The sequence below is a fragment of the Haliotis cracherodii genome, unplaced genomic scaffold (assembly GCF_022045235.1).
Source record: "Haliotis cracherodii isolate W230 unplaced genomic scaffold, xgHalCrac1.p SCAF_11, whole genome shotgun sequence".
NCBI classification, from domain to species: Eukaryota; Metazoa; Mollusca; class Gastropoda; order Lepetellida; family Haliotidae; genus Haliotis; species Haliotis cracherodii.
In genome coordinates, this window is record NW_027266266.1 from 1,717,880 (window position 1) to 1,736,503 (window position 18,624).

Sequence of the window (18,624 nt, forward strand, 5' to 3'; positions counted from 1 at the left end):
GAAATTCCTGGCTGAATCGACAAAAGCACTGATTGGGTAGAAATTATTTTACGACGCTTTAGACCATAACCAAGACACATCTCAAGATGCAAACTGTGTGAGCATTGAAGAAATTCACTATTGAATCCATAGAAGAACTAATTGGGCAAACGAGTTATTTTACGACGCTTTAGACAATACCCTATCCATGTCACTGTGGAAAATATAATAATTACGTAACAGAGCAAAACTATGAGTGGAAGTCACAGGTAGATTCAGTCATCAAATTCTCGAAAACAGTGATATTCCTGATGTGTTGGTAAAGTATGGCCTAGGTAAACACACCCACCATTATCTGTGACCACGTGGAACTGCTTTGAGGGGCAGAGCGCTGTTGTTATCATTAACTTATTTCATCATTGATTTCTACTGTATTGGCTTGTACGTTCCTCGTCACCATGAATTCATACGACTACTATACAAAGTAGACTCACGAATCCAACGTCGGCTTTCTTCCAGCTGGAGAGGTACAGCTATGTTTATGGTAGGGAAGACCAATTTCATTTTGTTCTTCCTTTGTATAAAATGTTTCACTCGGATGTCCCATTTACCGTCACAGGTGGAGCGTGTCCTGGTCCGTGCCAGGAGCGAGTGCTTTCCTGGGTATTATTTTGGAACGGTGTCTCTGTGGTAAATGATGCACACAATAGATACTGTTCTTTTTACAGTGGGTGTCTGAACACAGACATATATCATGAACACAGCTTGTAATACAAAAAGTCAGGTACAGAAGTTCACTGATGTTCAATATGGTGGGGTACTTGTTTGCTAAAATGGTCCCTCATAATAGAGTCACATATGTTGTGTCGTTTTTACTTAAAAGCAAGTAACGTACTCGATGATTCTATAATGAAGCGTCCCAGCCTTAAAGAAATGGGTCCAATTATAATGGTTCTGTTTATTAGTGATCTAAGCCTAATAGACAAGAGCCCTATTGTAATCGGTTTGTTTATTAGATATCCAAGCCCAATAGGCAAGAGCCTTATTGTAATCATTCTGTTTATTAGTGATCTAAGCCCAATAGGCAAGAGGCCTATTGTAATCGTTGTGGTTATCACTTATTTCTATTTATTATGTATTATTCCGCAGATTGTTTTGTACAAGAGATAACTCAACAACCCATCATCAGCATCTGGACATCATATGACGCAGATTACACAAAGATCCCAAGACTCTTGGCCCAACGTCCAATAGCAGACAATTCCAAAATAATTAACTAAAAGCAACTAAATCAGAAACCAATATCCTATTAGAGAAAACGTATTATTTCTGTTAAAGAGGGGAGTGACAAACTAGATTCATATAGCTGGAATTACTATGAACTTCGTACATTATTCACCAAGAGCCATATAACTTTTAATCTAACTGATTGTTCTTGAGGGATGCGTTCCTTTGGTCACATGTATTCCGAATAAATAAGTGATGTACTTAAATCTAGCTTTGCAATTAACTGAGCTAAACTTACAATACTTTCGGTTGAAATGTTCTCGTCAGGCAGCCTAGTTTGAAATAATCAAAACAATAGGTGCATTTGGGGTTTTTTTCCTAAATCGAGATAGCACCACGGGACTTCAGATATAAGGATTCAATGCTGTAAGAATGTATTTTCTATTTCCGGAAGTTATACAATTCGAACACTAATAGTTTTCTTGTAAAACGAGCTACAAGCTTGGGACTTTATTACGTGTGTTATTAAACCTCAAATGACATAATTCAAAGACAGAAAGTACTAATACTTTTGTTATAAAGTGAGCTAGAACTATTTGACTTTATTATTTAAGATGTTGAGTTTGCATACGATTTTCTTTCGGAACCAGGAGTGATTATTTCTCTAAGCAACTAGAGGAGGACCACATGGCCACATGTATCTCACTAAGAATAGCATCTACATGAGCTTACAGAATAGTTTGTACGTGGTCCAACTGATATACACACGTGGTCGCTGTCTGATTTTACGTCGCATCAAGAGAGTTTGGCAAGTACATTGTTTTAGAATCTAAGGAAATATAAAAGTCAATGCCAGAGAGGAATCAGTCTCGATTAACTTCCGAAACCAATTTCCATTGGGCGTAAGTTAAGAATTAAATAAAGGGATAACTGGAAATCTCTTCTCTGCGGAGCTGTGCAAGTATCAACATGTTACATCATTACCGAGGGCTGATCAATGTCCACCCAAAGTCATTTTGCTGGTATTTTCAAGCAACACATAACCCAAATTGGACATTTAAGTTGTAGCTCAACAAGAATGGAAAAATATATTTTAAGATCTATGCACAAAGAATCAGAGTGCCTAAAAATACATGCGCAAATATATGACCAGACGGATTACTTCAACTCGTCAACTTTCGCTACATGTTACAGCCATTTCAAGCAGCTTGAACCTTTACTTCAACATTTCACAACTTCAGATACATTCGAGCATGCCGTTTCTTCGAATCTTTCAAAGAGCGTCAAAAGTTGTTTGATCAAGGTCAAAAGATTTAAGGCCTTAGTAAAGCTTTCAGAACGTTTTAGGGTGCAGATGTGAAGGGCAGTTCTAAATTTGATTTTGGTGATTTTACTATGCTTCAGTTTAACGGAACAATGCTGATCCGTTCACTCAGAAGGCATAGACAGCTTACATCGTGGCTCAAATATATACGACACATCTATTTTCCTATTCCAGAGACATTCCTGCTGAAAGCATCATCAATTCTCTATTGAATTACATTATGTCAGTGTAATCCTTTATTCATCCTGTAGTAGTGATAGTCAATATGTAAAGACGATTTCATCCGGCACCTGATATGTTGACGCACGTCGGTTTTGTAGCTACCACAATAACCACCGTCACATCGCGCATTTAGACGTTGCTATCACATGTCCAAGGAGGGATATGTGATTTGTAGCTTCCACAATAGCCACCCTCACAAAGCGAAGTAATTCGTTGTTATCACACGTCCAAGGAGGTATATGTGATTTGTAGCTTCCACAATAGCCACCACCACATCACCCAGTAACTCGTTGTTATCACACGTCCAAAGAGGTATATGTGATTTGTAGCTTCCACAATAGCCACTGTCACATCACGCAGTAACTCGTTGCCTCACGCCCAAGGGGGTATATGTGATTTGTAGCTACTTCAATAACCACCGTCACATCGTGCAATATGTCTTTGTTATCACACGTCCAAGGGGGTATATGTGATTTGTAACTTCCACAATTAGCCACCGTCACATCACGCAGTAAGTCGTTGTTATCACACGTCCAAGGGGACATATGTGATTTGCCGCTTCTGTAATGAGCACTTTAAGCACACAGTCTGGGTTTTCACCATCTAACACCACCTACTCTGGTGTGTCCATCACCGACTGCCCTGTCATAGGTGTGCTCATGTCCAGTTGCCATGACATGTGTTTACTCATGACTGACTGCCATGGCATTGGTGTACTCATGCCTGGCCGCCATGGCATTGGTGTACTCATGCCTGGCCGCCATGGCATTGGTGTACTCATGCCTGGCCGCCATGACATTGGTGTACTCATGCCTGGCCGCCATGGCATTGGTGTACTCATGCCTGGCCGCCATGACATTGGTGTACTCATGCCTGGCCGCCATGACATTGGTGTACTCATGCCTGGCCGCCATGACATTGGTGTACTCATGCCTGGCCGCCATGACATTGGTGTACTCATGCCTGGCCGCCATGACATTGGTGTACTCATGCCTGGCCGCCATGACATTGGTGTACTCATGCCTGGCCGCCATGACATTGGTGTGCTAATGACAGCCATGACATTGGTGTACTCATGCCTGGCCGCCATGACATTGTTGTGCTCATGCCTGGCCGTCATGACATTGTTGTGCTAATGACTGCCATGACATTGTTGTGCTAATGACTGCCATGACATTGGTGTGCTCACGACTGACTACCTAGACATTGATGTGTTCATGACTGACCGCCATGACATTTGTGTGCTCATGACTGACTACCTAGACATTTGTGTGATCATGACTGACTGCCTGTCATTGGTGTGCTCATGCCCGGTCGCCATGACATTGGTGTACTAATGACTGCCATGACATTGATGTGTTCATGACTGACTACCTGGACATTCATGTGTTCTTGACTGACTACATGTACCTAGACATTGATGTGTTCATGACTGACTGCCATGACATTGGTGTACTAATGACTGCCATGACATTGATGTGTTCATGACTGACTACCTAGACATTGATGTGTTCATGACTGACTACATGTACCTAGACATTGATGTGTTCATGACTGACTGCCATGACATTGGTGTATTAATGACTGCCATGACATTGATGTGCTCATGACTGACTACCTGGACATTGATGTGTTCATGACTGACTGCCATGACATTGGTGTACTAATGACTGCCATGACATTGGTGTACTAATGACTGCCATGACATTGATGTGTTCATGACTGACTACATGTACCTAGACATTGATGTGTTCATGACTGACTACCTAGACATTGATGTGTTCATGACTGACTACATGTACCTAGACATTGATGTGTTCATGACTGACTACATGTACCTAGACATTGATGTGTTTGATGATATTGGCTAACTGACTAACTGACTGAGATGACATGTGTGTGCTCATGAGTGGCTGCCATGACATTGGTTTACTCATGACCGACAATACTGACAACTCCATGTCTCAAACAACAATACTGACAACTCCGTGAGTCTCCTACACCAATTACTGACAACTCCGAGTGTGTTTCAAACAACACTACGGACAACACGATGTATATCCTACAACACTACTGACAACTCCGTGTCTATCTCCTACAACACTACTGACAACTCTGTGTGTGTCCCCTACAACAATACTTTCAACTCCGTGTGTGTGTCCTACAACAATACTGACAACTCCGTGTGTGTCTCCTACAACAATACTTTCAACTCCGTGTGTGTGTCCTACAACAATACTGACAACACCGTGTGTGTCTCCTACAACAATACCGACATCTCCGTTTGTCTCCTACGACAATACTGACAACTCCGTGTGTGTCTCCTACAACAATACCGACATCTCCGTTTGTCTCCTACAACAATACTGACAACTCCGTGTGTGTCTCCTACAACAATACCGACATCTCCGTTTGTCTCCTATGACAATACTGACAACTCCGTGTGTGTCTCTTACAACAATATTAAAAACTCCGTGTGTGACTCCCACAAGAATACATACAACTCCGTTCGTCTCATAGAACAGTACAGTCTAAATCGTGTGTGTCTCCTACAGCGATACTTACATCTGCGTGTGTGTCTCCTGCAACAACACTAACAGCTCCTTGTCTGTCTCCTACAACAACACTGACAGCTCCGTGTGTGTCCCCTACAACAATAATGACAACTCCTTGTGTCTCCTACAACAACACTGACAGCTCCGTGTGTGTCCCCTACAACAATAATGACAACTCCTTGTGTCTCCTACAACAACACTGACAGCTCCTTGTCTGTCTCCTACTACAACACTAACAGCTCCTTGTCTGTCTCCTACAACAACACTAACAGCTCCTTGTCTGTCTCCTACAACAACACTAACAGCTCCTTGTCTGTCTCCTACAACAACACTAACAGCTCCTTGTCTGTCTCCTACAACAACACTAACAGCTCCTTGTCTGTCTCCTACAACAACACTAACAGCTCCTTGTCTGTCTCCTACAACAACACTAACAGCTCCTTGTCTGTCTCCTACAACAACACTAACAGCTCTTTGTCTGTCTCCTTCAACAACACTAACAGCTCCTTGTCTGTCTCCTACAACAACACTGACAGCTCCGTGTGTGTCCCCTACAACAACACTAACAGCTCCTTGTCTGTCTCCTACAACAACACTAACAGCTCCTTGTCTGTCTCCTACAACAACACTAACAGCTCCTTGTCTGTCTCCTACAACAACACTAACAGCTCCTTGTCTGTCTCCTACAACAACACTAACAGCTCCTTGTCTGTCTCCTACAACAACAATGACAGCTCCGTGTGTGTCCCCTACAACCAAAATGACAACTCCTTGTGTCTCCTACAACAATAATGACATCTCCGTGTGTGTCTCCTACAACAATAATAACAACTCTGTGTGTCCAAAAACAATGCTGATAGCTCCGTGTGTGTCTCCTACAACAATATTGATAGTTCCGTGTGTGTCTCCTGCAACAATACTGATAGCTCCGCGTGTGTCTCCTACAACAGTATTGATAGTTCCGTGTGTGTCTCCTACAACAATACTGATAGCTCCGTGTGTGTCTCCTACAACAATACTGATAGCTCTGTGTGTGTCTCCTACAACAATACTGACAATTCCGTTCGTGTCTCCTACAACAATACTGATAGTTCCGTGTGTGTCTCCTACACCAATACTGACAATTCCGTGTCTATACAACTACAGTACTCACAATTACGTTCGTGCGCTACACTACGACCACATTGCTGACAAGTATGTATACAACTCACCTTCGACTCCCCCCACTCACTGAAATAGGAGGCACTGGTGGCCCAGTCGTGCTCATGGGTTTCATCAAAGTGGTAAACGCCTGAGACCTGCATCACTTCGGGCTTAACTCTCACAGCTGACACGCCGTTAAATAGCTGCGTCAAACACAACTCACTCACTACTCTCGGAGAATGTCTTTGATGACATTACCATCGCACAGAACATATTTTTAAGAAATAAAACATATCCAGGCATCGTCTGTTGTCTACTAGGTGATGCTTAGGACCCGACAGAGTTATAGTGAAATCACTACAACGAAGCCAACAGTTCATGCCTATACATGATAATTATATTTTGATTCTACGAATCCCTGGACTGCCTTGTAACTGATGTATTAGACTACACATTTTATTATGGCTATTATTATTATGACTATCATGATTATTCGACAATCAGGTCTATTAGCTGATAGCTTTAGCCCCAACCTTTAGTTTTCTCAGACACTGTCGATAATTCGTCTTGTATATCAAATAGCATTAAAATAAACTTAACACAAACAAAACACAAGGGAACCAGAATGCACAGTATTCATGACTGTAATAGTACATTGTTGACATGACAGGTGCGTTACACAGTTGAAGCGTTCGGAATATTGATGATATATAACTGAACATGTGTTGCCTACACAAATAGCGAACCTCCGGGTGAGATTCAACATTGTATCACCTTTTATGTTTTACTGTTGAGTCGTGGGACTTGCAACATTAAAATATATTGGATGTTTGACTTGAGCAGTAATAGTTGGACATGTTCATGCAGGCTGATAGAGAATGATGTATAAATCAATATGGTTCGTGTGGATGTTTGTGACGCTGGCAGTCAACTATCATCAAATGTGTTTTTTCTGTGTTGTTGTACTTTGTAACAGATGAGATTTAGCTTTAAGAAACCTTACATGTATTTCTGTTATTGCTGACACAATATCTACCAACATGGCATGTTTGTGTAATTGCTTGCATGAAACTCACGATCAGAAAAGACCAGTTGATAGTGCTTAGTAACGGATGAAGCTTAGCTTTATAACTTCCGTTATTGCTGACTCGGAGATTGTGTAATTGTTTAGTTGAGGCTCAGAAAAGATGAAAAGCCCTGAAAATGATAAACAATTTTTGTGAAATATAAAGCACATTTTTCAAATAACTCACAATACCAATGTTCGAAGGTATAAATAAGCTATTCTAAGGAGAATGTCACATCTTCCTTATCAAATGTCGTCTTACACTCCTGGCATGGTCCGCCTTACATTTTGCACGTGGGCATTCTACAGTGTAATAGAAACACTTAGTCTATACACAGACAGTCTCACATACAGATGATATGTGATCTTGTAAGACAGGGGCGATGGGGTAGTTTAGTGGCTAAAGCGTTCGGGTAGTTTAGTGGCTAAAGCGTTCGCTCGCCACGCCGAAGACCAGGGTTCCATCTCCCACATTAGTATTCGTGTCCCTCGCCGTGTAATTGCTAAAATCGGCATAAAACAATACTCACTCATTGACAATACTGCATGGAAAAAGCAAGCCTTGCAATAAACGTCATCCAATGGGTAACAGGTACAATGTTCATTTTGACAGCATGATAAGCATCTGTGTACATACTGGCATTCTGGTAAACGGAATTTATGTTCGGATTGGCAAAGTAAAATGAATTTGGCCAAGGTGTTATATCAATAACCATCATCTTTAGATCTATGTGTGAAGCCGATTTCCCGTTATATTGCTGGAATATTGCTAAAAGCGGCGGAAAACCATACTCACTCACTCACTCACTTTAGATCTATGCATACAGATTCAGTGACAAAACACTCTCCACAAGACTATAAGACAAGAGGAATGACTTCAACTTTCCTGCTTTTTGTGTCTGCATTTCACAACTTTTGAGGTATAATATATCGCGAACACCTGGTATCATCACTATTTGATAGCGATTCATAAATGCAAACATACATATGCCGATTTCTTATGAACATGGAAACGGTTTTCTTTCTTTTATTATCATGTGAACAATTGACTTGCACTTACATAAGTTTGTGACGGAAGCCCCCGATGGGGCAGGATACGCTAACACTCAGTCTCATCAAAATTTGATAGCTATTCATAAACACATGCCCATAACAGCCGGAATCGTACCTTCAACTCTGATTTTAACAGCGACTTCTTGTGGCTATGGAAAGGGACATTTCCCTTTTAGTAATTCCAATTTAGTATTCACGAGTGTGGCGTTAGGCCTAAAACAAAAAAAACCTACATTGTTTTAGGAAACGTTTATGAGTAGCGGGACATGCTCACCTTTTTTCGCGAATCGAAATCATCCATTCGTTAATTAGAATTTTCACCACTATTTTGCCTTTCAATCCCAATGGACTTTGGTCAGATAATCGCGACTCGTTATTCTCAAGCGTTGACGTTTTATATGCGTTAAGGGATAACTTTCAACATGAATCTTTCACTTGTGGGAAGTATTGAAATAGATTACAAACAACCTCTTGTTTTGTACCGTGTCCGTGTCTGCATAAACAACACAAATTGTTATGTATGTTTATGGACGCTCTTATCATACATTTTCGTTCACTTGATAATGATATGCTAGTATTTCACACAGAAAATAAACTTGGTTGATTTATTGAACTGTCAATAAGAAGACTACTCCTTTCCGTTCTTGTGTTTAGTTTACCGTTAACAAATTACGTTATCCAAAACATAACCATCTGTCTCCCAAAAAACTGACTAACGGTAATGTTAGCTAAATAAGCCAGCATGTTGCATACTCTATTAGACAAGAGTTTCCGAATGTGCATTTATCCCATTACCATAAGGATTCCAACGATACCTTCAGCTGATATATTGTTCGGACTTTTCATAATGAGTTATTTAGTTTTGTTATTGAGACATGCAATTGGCACATGGAAAAAAACAATAACATTTGAAGTCATTGTTGTATAGCATAACGTCGTCACAAAGAGCATGAGCATGTGTATCATGTAGTGTACTACAGCACTGCAGCTGTAATTACACCATAGCATGATGTGTTTCCTGTCATGGTCTCATCTTCTGATACTCATTCATCAATAATTAAACACAGATAATATCAACATTTCATCATGCATCAGTTACACATCTTTATTTAACATACAAAACAAAAACGAATGGCAGTGTTTTCCACATAAAATAAAATGAAGGACCAAACATTTAATACATGGTATGGATATTTTCGGAGGTATAAACATAAGTTATTTAGCCTCAGCTCGTACGGGTTGGATAAAATGCATTTTCAACTGATACCTCTGAGTGATTGAGTGGGAATGGATTTTCGCCCTTTTCAGCTATATTCCAACACCATCACAGCTGGAGACACCCCGTACGGGGCGACTGATGATTAGGTCACACTTTACACGAGTGGGATATTTATCTTTTAAACAACTGTGATGTTTGGTAACATTTGTTCAGAAACATTCGAGTAGGTGTTAGGTCCTGGTAGATGAGTATATATGTCTCCCCTCTCTACCTTCACTGTCGATGTGGAATGAAGACAATGATGATGCTGCATACAACGTTCATTCTCCTCCTCAGCCTGGGACTTGGTGCAGGTAACTATAGTTTCAATTATCTTTACAAATGATCATAATGTGTGTATTGATGTTAACTTCTTAGCGAGTAGTTGTAAGCAGGATGGGTGTGTTATTTGTAGCTTCGAGCTTTTCGTCTTGCAGTCCTCAACAACAAACCTTGCACTTCAAACATTACTTATAAGCAAGTTGTACTCAGTTTTCAACTATTGAGGTCACTATTCAACTGTCCACCCAGTTTGGTACTTGTTTTATAAATCAGACACGTTATCTCTGGCGTTCGGAACTAGATATATAGTTTTTATTCATCTGCACACTCTCTATGAAGTTGAACCCATGGGCTATTTGAGGGACATTTTGTCCGTTGTTGAACGCCACATTCAACAATATTCCAGTTGTATGATGGCGGTCGATAAAATATCGAGTGTGGACACACGACTGAACCACGATCAACGGCGCAAGGGTACGATAACACGCAATCAACCAAGTTGACCACTGACCACTCCTTTCATTCAGTCGCCACTTACAACTATCTGAGGTTGCCTGGACCTGGAAGTTCTAAAGGAGCTGTCCATATGGAGATGACCAACACAGACAAGTATATGGACACGTTAAATAACTAGCTGAATGGGACATTCTTATCTTTGTTAAGATTCAAGTGTTCCGTTGTTTTAAAAAAATGGATATGTTTTGCAGAAGATATATTGTACCCATGTTTCTAGCATTCATTCATGAAAATAATGAAAAGGGAAAACTTAAAAACACATGACGTGGCTACTTTGCTTTGTGTTTTGGAGGTGCTTCCGTGAAGAAAAACAAGACTGATGTCATCACTCCGTGCTCGGCTTCCCCGAACAGGCAGTTCTTGCATGAGCTGAGGTCGCTGCTAAGCCTCTATCTGGGGGAGAAGGTTCCTGAGCCAGTGACCTCCACTCCACAAAGTAGGAACTCGGGTAATCATGCCTTTGTGTTTCTGTGTATGTTTAGTCTTTGATGGCCGAAGGTATATATCAGATGGTGATTTTAATACTCGATGATTGCTTTCAATTCTTGAAAATTATGTTGCCGACGTCTGTATTCAACCGTTTACACTATCTCATGTACTTTGAATAATACAGCAAAAACTGCAAAAAGTATCAAACTGCATGTCTCTCCCCACCATGTATTTATTTGTCTGTACTGGAATCTATGTTTTTTCAGGTGGAGGAGCTGTGTTCACTCGGTGGGGAAAGACAACATGTCCAACAGGAAATGATGTCATGTATAAAGGTAAAGCATTTCGAGAGATACTTTTTCGGAGCGTCAAAAGTTAGTAAATAGTTTTGGTTTTTTTTCAAAAGCGGGTCATAGCTGGGTTTTAAACATTGTCAGGGTGTCAGTTGAATCAAAGGAAACTTATTAAATGGTAGAATATCTCATCTCTTCAGTAAGGCTCTGCTTTGCCTTCCTTCGTTAGGACATATAAAATTAACTTGAAAAGGACAATATCAAATATACTCCATTTCATGTATGAACAATCATGAATGTACTGTTTTCGATCAATATTTATCGGTATATAAATCACATATAAGATATGTATTTTGGATAGCTAACGCTGCTGTGCATTCGATTCCAAATTTAATCTTGCTCTACACTGGAAACACAGTATGTTTATCTCCATTCTTATATCAAAAGCAAACTCTTTGGCGTCAGCAATGTTATTTATTAGGTGAGATCAGGGGAGGTTTCACGTTGTGTTCAAGATGATTGCACTTGTATAGCGACATGAAGACACACATTCTGTGTGTGGCTGCTTGTGTGAGTTCTGACTGATGCCAGTTGCATATTGTTAGCCTACTGAGATACCATGCTTCATGCATACCTCACTTAGACGCATATAATGCCGGCCAGTACTTGTTTTATCCCCTTTTAAGCTCATTCTATGAAGTTTTCGAAGAGCATCAGAGAAAGCAGAATGTAAAGTTGATGAAATGACAATAAGGTTACGCTACATCAAACCATGCATATTTCCAAAACATCCATGATTAATACTGATCATCACGCATGCATATCTGATACTTCAGTAAACATGCAATGCCCAAGGTAATAGCCCAGCATTATGTTCCGGAAGCATGTCCACATTTCTGGTTTCAGCACTCTCTGCTGGCAAACATTTTCCCATTGTCTCGTGATATTTTTCGTTCGGAGGATCACGTGGCCACGTGTATCACGCTGAGAATAATATTTGCATTTGCTTATAAACGTATGTTGTACTTGGTTTAAATGATGTACACTCGCCTGTTGCTGTGAGATTTTACATAATTTTTCCATATGAGATATCAACGTACTTTGTACATGGTCTACATTCGCGGTTGCTGGTAGAAATGGACATGCGTACCCTCTTTGCGAACATCAATACTTTTCAGTTATCCATTTACATAATTTCAGATGAAAAATGATAAATAGAATTCACCTCTTGCCTTGCCAAAGACTCGGCAAATTGATTAACTTAGACTTATCAATGCATTAACAATATGTTGAGCACAAATATTCTCTAAATTATTTGGTTTTCAGGCAACTATTTGATTTGACTAAAACACAAGTAAATGCTTGTCCCTTTCAATCTCCCAGGTTATGCAGGAGGAAGCCATTACCAGGCCAAGGGTGGACCAGGGACAACTCTGTGCCTTCCTGACTCTCCTATCTACGCAAGGCATACTACAGCAGACACTTACAGTCATCTCTATGGGACTGAGTATCAAACTGATCATGAAACTGGACCTCTGCACAACATGTTTCAACACGATGTCCCTTGTGTGGTGTGCCGCAGTCGTCACAGGAGGAGTGCTGTCATGGTCCCTGCCAGGAATGAGTGCTTCCCTGAGTGGCATCTGGAATACAAGGGCTACCTCTTCGGGGGTTCCACTGAACACACAGGTTCAAGTGATTACGTGTGTGTAGATGAAGATCCAGAATCCATAAATGGAGGCCATGCAAACAAAAACGGACATCTCCTGTACCTGGTCGAGTCTATCTGTGGTGCCCTGCCATGTCCACCATATGTTAATGGATGGGAGATGTCCTGTGCTGTTTGTACAAAATAAAACACTCCATATTGTCCAAACTATCTGTCAAATATGTACATTAACTGTTTCTTACATACATCCGATAAACACATTCAGCTTTCTAATGATATCCACTTAAAACTGTGAAGATCCGGGATAGAATAGGTCTTCAGCAACCCATCCTTATCATGACAGGCGACTATGCTTGTCGTAAGAGGCGACTTAAGGCGTTAAACAACAAACAAACCAAACAAACACACCGTTTAAAACTGTATATGTAAGTTTATTGAGGTGCATGAAGAACAAATGATAGCATTTGGTTGTCTCATTATGTAAGGACAGACTGACCACGTTGACCAGTCAGTTTAGGTATTGTTGGCTGAAGGTAATAGCTGAAAACTTATCGTCAATCCATAGAGAATACTACACTATTCTCGTTTGATACCATTTTAATAAAACGAGTGGACTTTCGAGGGTATCTGACAGCAAGGTCAAATACCAGAGAATGTTCACGAGTGAATATTGACATATGCCCAAATATGAGCATTGTTGACATTTCTATGCATATGCATTAACAATGTGCTCCTAATTTCTGATTCCTGAATTTCTTCAACTTTTGGTAATTCAAGTTCATTGTTGTTAGTACGCAGCAAACCTTCATTTCACTACGTCTAACCTTTTAAGTTAAATCAAATTGAAAGTCGCGAAAGTGGTCGGATACGTCACGCTCATTGGGACCCTCGACAGAGGTCACGGTTATCCAGTCAAAATGAATGAAACGAGGTTCACCTTGTACGACACACGTGTGTCGTACGGATTGAGTATCTTGAAACCTGTTTTCTTCACCACGTGGGTAATTAAGTGCTTGACATCATGAGCATTGATCCATGCCATTGGGATACGATGACATGCATCAACCAAATCAGCGAGCCTGACCACCCGATCAAAGTTGCCTCTTACGACAAGCATAGTCGCCTTTTATGACAAGCATGGAAGACCCATCCTATATCGCCACTGATGAGCTTCTGGTCAGTGTCATTACACAAGGTATTTAACATGTATGGTTTCCTAATTGATAAAGGGCCAACATTGCAGCTTATCATCTAAATCAATCAATCAAATAATGGTTTATTGAATGAAGTGCCATCGGCCCAAAGACACGCAAGTTACATTGACATGTCGTTAGATTAACAAATACTGCAGTATTGTAACCGATTTTAGGCAACATCAAAGGTCCAAGACACTCGTTACGGGGTGAGAACGTTTTATTCCGATCAATTAACACACCCTGAAACAATATATCATTCAATAAATACAGCGTCATACAATATACTTGAGGCTTAAAAACAGTCCATTACACAAATTAGGTGAAACATAAATGACAGATCGTATGACAATACAACAAGGGGAGATAACTCCTTGATTAACTCATATCTTCAAAATATCTTCAAATTAAATATATATGACACAGACGTCTTAATGCAATACGCTTATCAAATGGAATGGATGTGATACTAAGTATCACATAAACATACGAGAATGCAAAATAACATAGTTCCTACCCGGTGTATGGCACTAGGGTGCACACGACGTTCACCAAGCTCCGCCGAGCCAGATATACCAAGCGTACCTAAAATCCGTGTAAACAGTGTACAACATTAATTCTACAGTAACTACAAACCAACATTTCTATTATCATTACAAACACATGGAACACATCAAAACAACTTAGGCTAAAATCACATTCGTACTTGCGTACATTCACATATACACTATTCTTCAATCAAACACTCAAACATGCAAAAATTCACTCATAGGGAAAATATAATTACCTGAATGAATTATATGAGTTATTTGATAGTTTTTTGTATTAATTCTAAACTCCGAAATGCACTAAAACCTGACTAAAGTGTTATTTACATTTAGGTTAGATTTAGCATTATTAAGGTTGAATTTACTGGTTTTATTTATACCCATACAATACAAAATATAACATATAAAGTGTACACACTCATAAACCAATGTAAAAGATTAAACTAACCTGTGAGGTATTTGCATCTGTTTATGACTCCATTACAATCCTGATGGTGCAAAGGGTGAATATGAAGTGCAGATTTGAATTAGGAAAGAGGGCAAGAGTTTGAATGATCCAATCGGTGTTCATTAAATCAGGCCACGTAATAATGTGGTAGCCCTACCTATCTACCCTTAATCATATTAGAATGAAACTAACTATAGAGCTAATAATAGAACCAACCTTCTGTGTCCTTATGATTATAGTCTGTATAAAAAATGACCAAACCTTTTGATAGAAAAAATACATTCATTAGTTAAAATCGGAAATAATATACCTGCAATTCTTAAAGCAATTGTCATTATACAAATATCAAGAGAACGCTTAAATGACTTAAAACTTACATTTACATAACTATATAATACAATAATATGTATCTGCCACGGTATACTGAGTATCAAGACAACTGACGACAGACAAAAGCATGATGAAAGATACTTGTAGCTGTAAGTTATTTTCTGTTTTTGACAGCAGACAGGTTCAGTTTCTCAGCATGCTATGACACCATGTTTCATTGATTACACAAGTACCTCAAAGTGACACTTAATGAAGTGTGTTCATTGTTCTCTTGCCCAAAATAAAGATACATTCTAAATGTTTATGTGTGGTCTAAACTCTGGAGATTAAATGACAAAACTACAGATTCTTTACAAGTCTGTGTTAATAAAAACTTTTTTTTCTAAAATAGTTTGGATGTTAATTATATATCTTGTCGGTAGTTACAAACCTTTACAAAATCCTTCAACTGATGTGAAATAAATTGTTTCATAACACAAGAGACATAATGTACTCATGACATGGATTCAAAACTATGAATAGCTGCAAACTGTGAGCATTATAGAAATTAACTATTGAATCGACAGCAGCACTGATTGTGTAAACGAGTTATTTTACGACGCTTTAAACAATACCCAATCCAAATGTCTGTCGAAAATATCACAATTACGTAGCAGAGCCAAACTGTGAGTGGAACTCACAGGTAGATTCAGTCATCATATGCTCAAAAACAGTAATATGCCTGATGTGTAGGTAAAGTATGTCCTTTGTAAACACACCATATCTGTGACACGTGGAACTGCTATGAAGGGAAGTGCTATTGTTATCAGTGGCTTATTTCATCATTAATACGTTACTCGTTACCATGAATTCATACGGCTACTATCTTCCAGCTGCTGAGGTGCAGCTATGTTTATGGTAGTGAAGACCAATTTCATCTTATCTTGTTCTTCCTTTGTTTAAATTGTTTGACCCGGATGTCCCATTTACCGTCACAGGTGGAGTGTGTCCTGGTCGGTGCCAGGAGCGAGTGCTTTCCTGGATATTATTCTGGAACATTGTCTCTGTTGTAGCTGGTGCACACAATAGATACTGTTCTTTTCACAGTGGATGTCTGAACACAGAAATGTATAATGAACACACCTTGTAATACAAAAAGTTAAACAAAATACAGAAGTTCACTGATGTTAAGTAAGGTTGGGTACTCGTTTGCTAAAATGGTTCCTCATTATAGTGCCATATATGTTGTGCCATTTTTACTTAAAAGCAAGTAACGTACTCGCTGATTCTATAATTAGGAGACCCAGTCTAAAAGGCAAGAGCCCTATTGTAATGGTTCTGTTTGTCATTTATTAATATTTATTATTCCGCCATTCTCTTGTGCAAGATATAACTGAACAACCAGTGGACAGAATCTCTTCCCCAAAATCATCAGCATCTGGACTCATGTGAAGTAGATAACGCTAAGACTCAAATGCTCTAGGCCCAATGTCCAGTGGCAGATAATTCAAAATTAATCAACTAAGAGCAACTCTCACAGAAACCGATAGTTTGATGGCTTTTAAAGCTGGCATGCGGCAGCAGCATCAGATGCTAATCAATTTCGCCTCGACGTCCCATGTCGCCAATGACATGGTGTGGCAGCCGTATTGGATTGAAGATTGCAGCAGTGTTCTCAGTACCTGTCTGACAAAATCCTCTCGTCGGTATCTATCCGAGCATCAGCAGCTTCTACATTTTGCTTACTTCCACGTCACAAACGGTCTTTTAGAATTCTAAGATATGTCCATTGGTGGCCGCCATATTGAATACTACTTCTGTCCGAATGTAACTGGCAAAACATTTTTGTGTGCCTTGTGTGTCTTTTTTAAAACTCATTATGTAAAGTTTGTTTTTTAATTCGTATCTTGATTGTTCAACGGAAATAATTGTGCAATGTAGCAGCATGTTGAACATTTTGTGTTCTTGGATGAGCCGTATTGGATTCTAGAAGTTTCTATTTAGGCTACTTTGCAAGAGACGTTTCTGCGGAGTTTCATTTAAGAAATCATTGCAAATATGCATGACACATTATCGATAGACGCTGAAGGTCTTAGTTATTTGTCAAAAGTAAGGATTGAAAACTGTCTGAAAAAAATAATTCCACAAACTTGCATGAAGCATCATGCATATCAGACGATATCGGTCCAACAGCTTCCAAAATCTGGCATGTGACACCGTTGTGAGATGCTTATCAATTTATACTGTAGTGCCACGGTGATGAGGCTTCAAATACCACAGTATAAAGGAATTGTTTGACTGTTGACCAGTTCACGCATCAATGTAAAGGCAGCAAAAGGTGTTTTGTAACGTATTTTATTAAGACGAAGCATGAATAAAATATGGGAAATACGCCAATTATCTACCTTTGTATCAAACGAGAATCTGTTGTAAAATAATAGAATAACCTTGGTAATGTTTCTATTCATTTTTTAAAGTCCATTAGAGAAAACACATTTTTTTGTTAAAGAGAGAGTGACAAAATAAATACATGTAACGGGAATTACTATGACCTTTGTCCATTATTTACCATATTTTTCAATCTTGCTGACTGTACTTAATGGATGTGTTCCTTTGGTTTAAGGTCACACGTGTCTTCTACATCTAGCTTTGCAATAAATTGACCTAAAGTTACAGTAAATTCAGTTGAAAAGTGATAGGCAGGCATCCTTTATTTCAAGTACAAATCGCTAAGTTTCAAGGTAAACTACAGCCATAATACTTTTTTCTTTAAAGTCCTAACATGTAGTAAGCATCTGTATCCGAAGCAACAGATGAGACATATTCCAAACCGGAAGTACTCAACTCATGAGAATTCCGTTTTTAAGTTCTCGGTAAATAAGGAAATATTTTCGAAATCAGAAGTGATATAATCCAAACTAGAAGTGCCAACAGCGAGAAAACACCTTTGGCCTTCAGATTTAAAGTGTTAATGCCGTAAGAAAGTATTATCTGAATCGGGAAGTTAGACAATTCAAAAACTGATAGTTTTCTTGTAAAACGAGCTATGAGCATGGAACTTTATTTATAAATGACACAGTACAAAGACAGAAAGTACTCATACTTTTGTT

General features: G+C 39.3%; 3 protein-coding genes across 3 annotated transcripts; 2 read left to right on the plus strand and 1 right to left on the minus strand.

Moving 5' to 3' along the window:
- Nucleotides 1–3,435: 3,435 nt before the first annotated feature.
- Nucleotides 3,436–3,786, minus strand: LOC139456010 (uncharacterized). The gene has a single exon (XM_071237529.1). The coding sequence runs from the start codon at nt 3,784–3,786 to the stop codon at nt 3,436–3,438; it is 351 nt and encodes a 116-aa protein (XP_071093630.1).
- A 1,689-nt stretch (nt 3,787–5,475) lies between these two features.
- Nucleotides 5,476–6,099, plus strand: LOC139456012 (putative uncharacterized protein DDB_G0277255). The gene has a single exon (XM_071237530.1). It carries the CDS (start codon nt 5,476–5,478, stop codon nt 6,097–6,099), a length of 624 nt encoding a protein of 207 aa, XP_071093631.1.
- Nucleotides 6,100–10,032: 3,933 nt separating this feature from the next.
- Nucleotides 10,033–13,203, plus strand: LOC139455207 (uncharacterized). The gene is made up of 4 exons (XM_071236752.1): nt 10,033–10,141; nt 10,918–11,073; nt 11,321–11,389; nt 12,731–13,203. The coding sequence occupies exons 1-4, from the start codon at nt 10,033–10,035 to the stop codon at nt 13,201–13,203; spliced, it is 807 nt and encodes a 268-aa protein (XP_071092853.1).
- Nucleotides 13,204–18,624: the final 5,421 nt, after the last annotated feature.